This window comes from Pollicipes pollicipes, unplaced genomic scaffold (genome assembly GCF_011947565.3).
Source record: "Pollicipes pollicipes isolate AB1234 unplaced genomic scaffold, Ppol_2.1 Scaffold_3087;HRSCAF=3621_pilon_pilon_pilon, whole genome shotgun sequence".
Classification (NCBI taxonomy): domain Eukaryota; kingdom Metazoa; phylum Arthropoda; class Thecostraca; order Pollicipedomorpha; family Pollicipedidae; genus Pollicipes; species Pollicipes pollicipes.
The window spans coordinates 40,452,565-40,463,243 of record NW_023596225.1 but is presented as its reverse complement, the minus strand read 5'-3'; the positions used below and the strand labels follow the sequence as shown (position 1 = coordinate 40,463,243).

General features: G+C 59.5%; 2 protein-coding genes across 4 annotated transcripts in view; one reads left to right on the top strand and one right to left on the bottom strand.

The window, feature by feature from the left end:
• Positions 1 to 9,286, top strand: part of LOC119090158 (metal transporter CNNM2-like) — an 11,202-nt gene extending 1,916 nt beyond the window's left edge. Inside the window, exons 2-9 of the mRNA XM_037212950.1 lie at positions 530 to 721; positions 1,123 to 1,269; positions 1,560 to 1,694; positions 2,509 to 2,642; positions 3,728 to 3,860; positions 4,568 to 4,788; positions 5,127 to 5,177; positions 9,275 to 9,286. Of these exons, the coding sequence (XP_037068845.1) occupies positions 530 to 721; positions 1,123 to 1,269; positions 1,560 to 1,694; positions 2,509 to 2,642; positions 3,728 to 3,860; positions 4,568 to 4,788; positions 5,127 to 5,177; positions 9,275 to 9,286 (1,025 nt within the window). The remainder of the gene's footprint in view (positions 1 to 529; positions 722 to 1,122; positions 1,270 to 1,559; positions 1,695 to 2,508; positions 2,643 to 3,727; positions 3,861 to 4,567; positions 4,789 to 5,126; positions 5,178 to 9,274) is intronic.
• The window catches only part of Nrg (Neuroglian), a 43,579-nt gene continuing 42,017 nt past the window's right edge, over positions 9,118 to 10,679 (bottom strand). Inside the window, exon 22 of one of the 3 annotated variants that reach the window (XM_037212500.1) lies at positions 9,118 to 10,225. In XM_037212500.1, the coding sequence (XP_037068395.1) occupies positions 10,137 to 10,225 (89 nt within the window). In that variant the 3' untranslated portion in view covers positions 9,118 to 10,136. The remainder of the gene's footprint in view (positions 10,226 to 10,679) is intronic. The other 2 variants (XM_037212499.1, XM_037212498.1) reach the window with 2 other exon arrangements.

Here is a 10,679-nt window from a genome sequence, read left to right as displayed (position 1 = left end):
TCTCTCAAACTGTAAGGACAAACTGTGTTTTTCTCAAACTCAAACTGTGACCGTAAGACGTTTTTGCTGGACGGGAAACCATGTGACACATTCATGACTAGGTGCTTCCGTACCGAACTTCCTTTCTTCCTTAAAACGGAACTTCTTGGTGCTAATTTACTGTACCGTGTTGTAGCCCGAAAATAAGAAAAATAATTGTAAATCTAAAGTTTTCTCGCTAGCTCTGCTCAAAATTGACGCAAAACAGGCAGACAATTTTAGAATATATTTCGACTGCTAGCTCACATCTCTGTCGGCCGTTGTAAAGGTGTGCGTGGTTGCGGGTGTGATGGAGAATAGATGGCCGTGGAGGAGTGTGCTGACTCTGGCCCCGACCGTGGATAGGGCACGTGTGTGCGTGTGTGTGCGTGTGTGTGTGTGCGTGTGTTCGCGCATGCGCGCAAGCGTGCGTGCGCGCCATAGCTGCAGTTGTCCTGTCAGGAGCACGCGTTGTCGCGCGTCTCATGCTGCGTACCGCTCGGTGTCGCAGGCTACTCGCGTATCCCGGTGTGCGAGGGAGACCGCTCCAACATCGTGGCGGTGATGCTGGCCAAGGACATGGCGTTCGTCGATCCGGACGACTGCACGCCGATCAAGACGCTGTGCCACTTCTACCAGAACCCGTGGTCGTTCGTGTTTGATGACGTCACGCTTGACGTCATGCTGAGGGAGTTCAAGGAAGGTTGGTCACGCGCGTCTGATGTGACGCATGCGGTACTGATGCGCTCAACTCTGGCAGATGAGTGTGCGGAGTCACAGGATCGCTGAGAAGTCTGAAACGCTTCTGTGTGTGGTGTATTCATGATATCATACGGGCGGCTACCTGACCGTTGGGTTCCGAGTGGTGTGCTGTACGGATCGCTGAAAAGTCTGAAACGCCTCTGTGTGTGGTGTATTCAGGATATCATACGGACGGGTACCTGGCCATTGGGTTCCGAGCGGTGTGCAGTAGCTCGGATCCGGCGTCGTGCCGCGCTGTCCCGTGGCCTGACCGGGTGTCGTGACGCACCTGAGCGCCGACGGGCGCCGCCGCCGGCGCCGGCTGAGGCTGACGGCGGCGGTCCGTGACCCCGATGCCCGCAGGCAACAAGGGTCACATGGCGTTCGTGCAGCGCGTGGTGACGGAGACGGTCGGCGACCCGTACTACGAGCTGGTGGGCCTGGTCACGCTGGAGGACGTCATCGAGGAGATGATCCAGGCCGAGATCATGGACGAGACGGACGTGCTCAGTAAGTGGTGCAGCGGGTCCACCGCCTCAGGCCGCCCGCCGCTCGCCTGGACACCTACTGGGAACAGGTTTTGGTGCATGCAAGGAGACAGAAGTAATGAAACAGCCTGTGGCTCGACCGGCCACCCGGATATAGGCCACTTCGAAAGCTGTATGTTCGTGATGCGAGGTTAAGATAAGGAAAGCGCGTACACAGTTTCTGAAGGTTGAACGGTTTTGCGTCTCTGTGATGTTCGAGATGACTTATGAATTGTGACTGGTGTTGTTCACGGCCGGCTCGCCCATCGCCAGCTGACAACCGCACCAAGAAACGGCGCGGCAAGAAGCGACTCATGCCCGACCCGATCGCGTTCGCCCAGCCGACCAACAACCAGATCCACATCTCGCCGCAGCTGGCGCTGGCCACGTTCCAGTTCCTGCAGACCGGTGAGCGGCGGGGGGCGCCTGAGAGGCCGGCCGAGCTGGGCTGGGCGCGGCTGGGCTCCCAGTTCTGGCGTCATTGTACCCCGTAGACGTGTCTTTTGTTACCTGGTTTTTGCAGAAGTGCAATGCGGTCTTGCTTGACCTTCAGGCATTATCTGGGCGGAACCTGATTCAGAACAGTTAAGCGATGTGACAATGGGTCAGATGTTAAAGGCTGGTGAACTTTCACATGCAACACTTTCTGTTGTTGAGGAAGTCCGCCCCTGTAACTCAATGGTTAGATATCCTGATTCCCAGTCTACCCGCTGAGAGGTGTATGGGTTCAAGTCGCTTTGACGCTCGCTATTGGCGTCTGGCTGGGATGGTTTACGGCCGGTGGTAGCGGTCGCTCAAGGTCAGGTGACGTCAGGGGCGGACCGTGCCGAGCATTGCAGCACGACTTCCGCCGCAAAAATGTGCCGTGGAACTGGAATTTTCCGATCGGATGGTGAGGTCAGGGCTCACATAAGCGCTACGTAGCGTGAACTCTGAGTCCAGGTATCCATCCATGAAGACGATATCCTCACATGATATCCATACAGATATCCACAAAATAGGCGGACGGAATTTATATGAAAATCACCCCCTCCCCCTCTGCGCACACAGACACACACACTGCCAGTCAGTGGAGCCGCACGGTGGCGGTCTGGAGAGCTGGGAGCGGGTCGTGGACGCCGCGTGACAGGCGGTCTGCAGGCTCAGACGTCTGGCCAGCGCGTGTCCGTGCTCGACCGGGGTCACATTCCATCAGTCAACACCGCTGTCCGCCCTGTTACAGTGGAGCCGTTCAAGAACGAGCTCATCTGCCCGTCCGTGCTGAAGAAGCTGCTGGAGCAGGACGTGGTGCGTCACATCAAGCTGAAGGACGGCAACTCAAGGCGTTCATCTACGAACGGGTGCGCACCACAGTCGGTCCGAGGGTGGACATGGATTCTGAGCTGGGCACGAACATCCAGGGGCGGGGGACGGCACCGGCACGGAAACGGGCTTCAGCTGCGGACTCTGTTTGGGCTGGGGGCGATGTTTGAGAGCTTGGGTATTTTAAATGTTGTTCTAGACAACGTACGCAACATGGCACACGGCAACGTTCCTAAATGCTGCACGTGACGCAGCTACATCTCGAACATCTGAAACGAAATGTATGTGAATGTACATTTTAGGACGTCGATGATATTTTATGATGTTGTCATTCAGAACGCGTGATCAGACCCGGGAATCGTGACACAGTCACCGCAGTAAACCTGGGCTCGCATTTTTGTTACGGATGCCGCTAGAGTCGATGGGTGTCGGGGACCGGGGGGGGGGGGGGGGGCGACAGAAGAAACAGATAACAACCCACAACGGTAAACTTTGTAGGCCTTTTGCAAGCGCGGGCCGTATGAAACGCCATGCGAGTTGCGCATTATTGCTGGTTGTAGATACAGCTGGCGTATTTGGAAGGTATGAGTCACCTCCAATTAGAGTTTTTGCGCCGGTCGCACTGCACCCACCTGTACATGGTGGTGGTGTTAGTCACTCGGCTCCGATGACTGTACGTTGATAACAGAGCCTGGCAGCCGGGCTGTAACTGAGATCGTTGTCGCAGGTAGCTTAGCAACGGCCTGTACATGTTTGGCTGGCTTTAGGTTTGCAGTGCGGGGTATTGGCGACGCACTGTGTCGGTATGGCAGTCACAGCTAGGGTCGGTCACAGCCAGGGGCAGCCACAGTTGGGGGCAGCCGCAGTCGGGGGCAGCCACAGCCGGAAGCAGTCACAGCCAGAGGCAGCCACAGCTAGGGGCAGTCAGCCAGAGACTGCCACAGCCAGGGGTAGCCACAGCCAGGAGCAGTCACAGCCAGGGGCAGCCACAGTTAGGGGCAGTCACAGCCAGCGGCAGTCACAGCCAGGGGCAGTCACAGCCAGGGGCAGCCTCAGCCAGGGGCAGCCACAGCCAGCCGTCCTCCCCTGCTATCCAGGACCAGGGAGCCCAGCGCGTGACGGGGACATCCTCTTCCCAGAGCAAGCCGGTCGACTTCTTCTGCATGATCCTGGAGGGCCGCGTGGACGTCACGATGGGCAAGGAGAACCTGTCGTTCGAGAGCGGCCCGTTCAGCTACTTCGGCACCCAGGCGCTGACCATGCCCGGCGAGAGTGAGTGGCCGGAGCGGCTGGTGCCTAACGCCCTCTGGGAAAAGCAGCGTACTGCTTGTTGTGATGTCGTGCTGGGGTTTGAACTCGGCCAGGCGCGTGCTGGATGTGTGGCTGTTGCCCCTGCGGAGCGGGAGATGCCACTGTCTCAGCTGTTCCTTGTCCACGGCGGTTTGTGTGGCCGTGCTCCGAGTCTTGTTCCGGAACGCAGGCCACTTACCTGGTGTGGCCGTGTATGTGTGTGTGTATTGTGTGCTGGCTAGTGTGGTGTCTGTGTGTGTTTGTGACCGCGACTGCGCGGCATTTGCTGCGGCTCTGCGACGCTCCCATGCGGAGCCGTGGCTGTGTGCCACGCTCCGTGTGTGGCCGTGTGCCGCTCCCCGCGTGTGACCGTGGCTATGTACCGCTCTCCGTGTGTGGCCGTGGTTATGCGCTGCTCTCCGTGTGTGGCCGCGACTATGTGCCGCTCTCCGTGTGTAGCCGTGGCTGTTTGCCGCTCCCCGTGTGCGGCCGTGGCTATGCGCCGCTCTCCGTGTGTGGCCGCGGCTATGTGCCGCTCTCTGTTTGTGGCCGTGGCTATGTGCGGCTCCCCGTGTGCGGCCGTGGCTATGCGCCGCTCTCCGTGTGTGACCGCGGCTATGTACCGCTCCCCTGTGTGGCCGTGGCTGTGTGCCGCGCCGCGGCTGACCGGGTGACCGCCGTCGCCGTAGGTGACGCGTCCCCGGTGTTGCGCGGCTCGGTGCACTCGCTGGACGGCTCGCACCGCGCCACGTTCGTGCCCGAGTACTCGGTGCGGGCCGTGACGGACGTCTACTATCTGCGCATCCGGCGCGGGCATTACGTGGCGGCCCGCAAGGCCACGCTGGTGGCCGCTCAGCAGCGCGACCCCAACCCGCTCACCGAACAGCTGGTCAACGACATCGCCGACATGGTGAGCGGCCCAGAGCTGCCGGCTGTGCTGACGCTGGGACTCACCCAGGCTGGGGTCTGGGGTCGTCAGCTCGGCCCAATGAACTGGGCCGAACCCCGAGGTTGGGTTGTTGCGTGATTGCGATAGAACGTGTTTAGTTACTTGGTCCTGCAGTGTTTCGTGCCGTCGTCTATGGGTGATAAGACCCAGCTCAGCTGTTCCAAGCTGATTCTGAAGTCCCTTACGACGGATGGTTCCGGTGTGATCCCCATGCAGATGTGTTGCGTGACAGGCCGTCGCCTGGCGTGGTGCACCGCGCGTCGCGCGACCTGACGTGCCGACGGCTCTCGCGCGCGCAGGGCTCTCGCACCGACTCCCTGCGGGACTTCCACCTGAACCCGAGCAACACGGTCAGCCGGGCGGCCGACTCGAGTGCCACGCTGGTGTCGGCGCCGGCCGTGCTGGACGGCGCCGCGCCGCCGGCCGGCAGCGACACCGAGCAGTCGGAGCTGAGCTCGCTGCTCAGCGTGCCGACCACGCCCAGCGGGCGGCACGTCAACTTCGTGGAGGTGCGCGAGCGGCAGCGCAGCGCCTCGCACCCGGCCGACCCGGACCAGCGGCCGCCGGCCAACGGCGACGCCGGCGACATCGACCGTTCGGCGATAGTGTGACCCGCCTGTCGGCCGCCGGGCTAACGAGCAGTTCAGCCGGCGACGGCAGGTGGTGCTAGCGTGCAATACGGACAGTATTCTGCAATACAGCGAGGCGGCGGTGCTGTGGACGGCGTCGGCGCTCGCCGGCGGCGTCCGGCTGCGCGGGGCGCCGGACCGGCGCAGCGCCGGCGGGCGCTGCCACCTGGCGTTTGTTGACTGATATTTTAGATGTTATTGAAGCGTTGACCCGCGGGATTGCGGACGATGATAGCCACTATCGAGATGCTGCTGGTCGGGCGTCGTTTATCGTGGCGCGTCGCGGCGCTAGAACCTGTCTAGCTTGTTAGGACGGGCACGGGGATGCTCTTGAATCCTGTTTCCACACATCGCCCTGAAGGACTTGTGTTTAATGGATCTGTCTCCCTAGTCTCCCTCTGTCCTCGTCCCCGGCTCGCGTGTTTCTGATCGCTGCTTTTTGCTGGAGATTGTTTGCCCTCATATCTATGCATTTAAGTTTTCATATGGGTGGAAATCTTGGCTCACTCCCCTACGTGGGTCAACTAACGTGCATTTCGTGTCCCCTTTATTCTCGGTTTTGTATTTGCATCATGGGAGGGCAAGAAAGGGTTCGTCTGTCGTGCCGAAAAGGGCGACTTGGATGCACCTTAAGCTTATTTTCTCCTTCACGACACCACAGTGTGCAATTGCTCCGCTTTGAAAATGACTTGTTTCAAAGAGCCGCGACCAGTTGATCCAAATTGCTGTGTTTGGCATGATATTGCCCTTGCCGCAGCACCAGCTGCAGCTCTGGGTTGTATCCGTACTGAGTGAGCGCTAAATATCACTCTCAGTTGGGCTTTAGCGTAGTCTGTAGCGAGGGAATTCTGGACATAGTTATGTATGAGGCTGCTTGCGTGCGCATGTACCGAATGATCTTGCTGTCACATTTTTTCCTTTTTGCGGCGATGCTAGCCAGCCGCTCTCCCCTCTACACGGGCGGTCAGTGCCGTCAGCTAACCGGCTGATCGGTCAGTGGCCGGCGCCGTCCAGCTGATGGGTCAGTGGCCGGTGCCGTCCGGCTGATCGGTTACTGGCTGGCGCTGTCCGGCCGTCGGCGCCGCCCTCGGCTGTGCGGCCGCCGGCGCCGCCCCCGGCTGTCCGGCCGCCGGCGCCGCTGGCGGCTGTCCGGCCGTCGGCGCCGCTGGCGGCTGTCTCGCCGCCGGCGCCGCCCTCGACTGTGCGACCGCAGCGGCAGGCCTGTCCGGCGCGCCTCTCGCGCTCGCACAGTCACCCACCGTGTCACGGGCGGCCTGCTCCGAAGCTCGGAGTCAGAGCGTCCCGGGCGCCGCTGGCTGCCCCGCACCGGCCCGGCCCGTCCGACGGTGGTCCCCAGCGGGGTCCGAGGCTCGCGACGCAGCCAGGCGGCCTCTCTGTTACGTCGCCACCGACTTTTTACGCTGGGCGCTGGGCTCTTTTGAACCGCGTAGACATTATGTTCCCTGGTCGAGCCTCGGGATGTGCTTGCTGGTCATATCTTTTCCCGATGCTTTTTTTGACATGTTCTCAGTGATACCTTATGCGTATCGTCGCAAACTGACATTGCGTCTAGATGTTTCTTGCCTTGTTCGGAGGAGTTATAGCCATGAATACACGAGTACGTATGTGCGTGGGGTGTGGGTACAGCGGTATAGATGCGGCGGGCGGGGCCGCCGGTCCGGCGGTCTTTTGACGCAGACCGCCGCGCCCGCCTTCACCTCAGGTGTGCACAGCGTGCATGCAGCGTGCACAGCCGCGGCGCCACTCGCGCTGCGGGGTGTGGCTCGATGCTGAGAGTGGTCTTCAGACGTTTGAGCTCTCAACGAAGGATGCACGGATACGCAGCGTCACGTCCCACGTGTCATGACAACGAGCTGCGGCCGCTGCGAGCACTGTGCAGCGCTCATGGCATGGGTATGGGTCGCGCGTATGCGGTCGTCAAGTACACTATCAGCGATAAGGCAATGGGATGGTGATAACTGGTAGACGGTGATACGCGGTGATGTCCTGCGACTTACCGGCGGATAACACACTACAGATAAATAATCACGACTGAACGCCAAGGCTGAGGGAGACAAACTCATAGCGACAGAAGTCGACTTGGCCGACCCGGCGCGGTCCCGATCGAACCCGACCAGCTGGTGCCAGCAGCCGGTCACGTGACGCAGCGCTTCCAGGCTCATCGGCACGCTTTCAGCGACGTTGCGGAAATCAGGCGCCGCCAGAAATGGAAGCAAGCTTCGGAGCATGCCGGCGCGCTTCACGTGGTCTCGGTGCCAGCAGACGGCACTGCGGCGATCTCCGGCTTGAAGGTAAATCGCTGCAGGGGGGGGGGGGGGAGGGGATAGTTACGTTATCACTCACCGCAGGACAATATTTGACCAAATAAAGTGTCATTTTCGGCAGAGACGCGGCCAAAGGCGCCCACAGTTCCCCCCCCCCCCCCCCCCCGTCACGCTAAGGCTAAGAAGGGCCTGCAGTGATCCACTTCGGCGAAATGTCGATCCAGAATGGTATTCAGGCAGGGAAAGGGAATGCATCGTGGTTCAGGGTCCGCGGTGCGGAGATGCAGAAAATGACCCCCATAATGCGCAGGGTACCAAAGAAAACACGTCACCAGGAGTCAAACAGGTGGGGTGCTGCTGAACTTTGGGGGCAGCCGACATGCAGGACTGCCTGCTAGCTCTCCAAGAGGTCCACCACAAGTTTTGACCTCGGTCTGACCTTCCCTGGCTCAATGCAATTTGTTGTAATCGCAAAAACAGTTGGTGAATTGCCAAATGAGCTATTTCAGGGATGCATGGCTTCATCTAACACTGCGTTGTCGCATCAGATTGGGAGATTCTCTGGAAACGGCCTTCACTGACAAACAAGCCCTGATTTTGACCTGCCATAGGTCAGTAATTGTGTTATTTGCAATGTAATTTAATGTGATGGCAGCCATGTAATTTTTATACCAAAAACTCCGCCATATAATCGGCCGCAGCTATGCAAAGTTTGGCACAGCCACAGCGCGTCGTTCGCACGCCACGCTGGAAAAAATCGACGGGTGTCAAACTTTTCCCCTACCGAAGCGCGTGCTAATCTTTTCGGCACAAAGGTCATCAGCCTCGTTCAAATGTCCTGGCTTCTTAAGTTTCAAGGCGAAATTCGAGGTCGCCCAGAGGTGAAACTCCGCGACACTCGAAAGTTGCGAGTCTATTTCGGATCTTCGAGCATCAGAATGTTCAGTACGTTAGCCAGCGTCCGAGATGGCTCTGAACCATCACGGTCACCGTGGTGGTGATTTGGTTTTTAAGGGCGCGTCGGCGTCAGGGCCATTTTGCGCCCACCCATCACGGTCACCATTGAAGCAGAAATTCAAGACCAACTGACGGGTAGCTCAATATCAACTCAAAACATTTTTCTCTTTTTAGGATTAGAGTTCCTTCTGCGCATTAGCTACCGTCCGTCAAAGTCCTGGCCTCTCAAGGTAGATTCAAGGCAAAATTAAAGGTCAAATGACGGGAAACTTCACAACACTAAAGGTATAGGCCGATTTCGGAATTCAAGCCACATAATCCACTTCGGGGCGAAAACCAAACCAGTCCGTCAGATGCCCTCACCTCGAAAGAATGGTGACCTTGACAGGTCAAGCCCACAGCCGAGTAAAACAAGCCCCTCGACGATAGGTGGTCGCTGTATTTATTTCACACCAAAATACATCTATCGTCAGCTCAGCTTCTGACAGAAGCCATTCCTAGCGAACTCTACGGGAGCACAGTTGTGCAGGAGTAACGGAGCAGTATGCGAGTGCGGGCGTCGTCCGTGTGCTGCAGCAGAAGCCGTAAGCTGTGCTGTGGGCCCAAGTCGTTTTCATATCCTAGTCATCTGCCACACGCCGAACTCACCAAATACAGATCCATCAGTACGCCCATTCACTGAATTATGCCAATACCTCACACCAGATGCAAATTGATAAGTCACGCAAGTGCGAGAGAACACAAACAATTCTATAGCTAAAAAAGGAACACTCACAGACAGCATGGTACTAAAATGTGGCTTTCCGACACAACCGACTGCATAAACCGCTTAAACAAAATCCCTCGACACCGCGTACGTTTCGAACAAGTCCATATGATAATGACCGCGCGCAACACAAGCAGACGCGCTCAGATCCCATCAGATCTCGTGCAGTAATCTCGTCCACATCCTCCGAGTAACGTGAGATTCAACTGGCTGGCGAGCCAGAGGTGCCGCGCCTGGCAGTCGGGAACAGCCCAGCGATCGGGCTCGCCGCGGCGGCGTGAGTCGAAGCGTGCGCCGGCGGACGAGGCGGACACGTCGCCCCGTCCGACAAGCGGGTGCACCCACGAGGCCGCCGCCTGAAGGGATGCGGTGTGGCGCCGACGCAGGCAGCCGCGCGGCGGCACGAGGCTGGCGAGAACATAGCCACATGGCGCGCAAGCCTCTAGATTAGCGCAGGAATGTTCTGGATTCGTGTCTGCACTCGGCTCAGCCCGGCCCGGCCGCCCTTCAGACCATGCCCTGCTCCGGCGTCGGGGCCGGCCGAGTCCGTCCCGGGGCCTCCCGATAGTCCGGCGGGGCCGCAGCTGCCGCCGCCTCCGTCCGATCCTGCCCCGGCAGCGGGCGCCGCCACGCCCGCGGTTAGAGTCCGCTCGCGCGCGCGCGCGCCGGCCGCTACACGTAGGCGGCGCCGGTCGGCGGCGAGCCCTTGCGCTTCTGCGCGCCGTACTGGCCGATGAACGAGCCGTCCTCGGTGAAGCGGCCTGGAGCGCGAGGGCGACGCGTCAGCACTGCGCCGGCGGCGGCCTCCCGCCCCGCACCGGCCCGCTGTCGGCCCGAAAGGTGACCCCCGCCACCGCGGCCGCGGCGGCGCGCCCACAGAGCGAGCGGCACACGACGGTAACATCACGGTCGCAGACGATCGCATGTGACAATCGGGCAGCGGCACGACGTGAATGCTCAAGCTCAGCGTATAAGGAGAGCAGACGATAAGGGATTCAGCGGATCAAGCGCAGCACATTCCGGCAGAACATCCAGGCTACAGCGGTTCATTTGGGAGTAAGTTAACGACACTGCAAGGACATACAAGACCCCCAGGTCCGCAAAGGCAGCTTGTCTGTCGTCCACGATGCGATGCAAAACAGGGGGATTTTCGTCCGAGCTGAACGTCAGCATGTACGCCTCAGATCTGCGGTCACCGAGCATACACAAGACCGA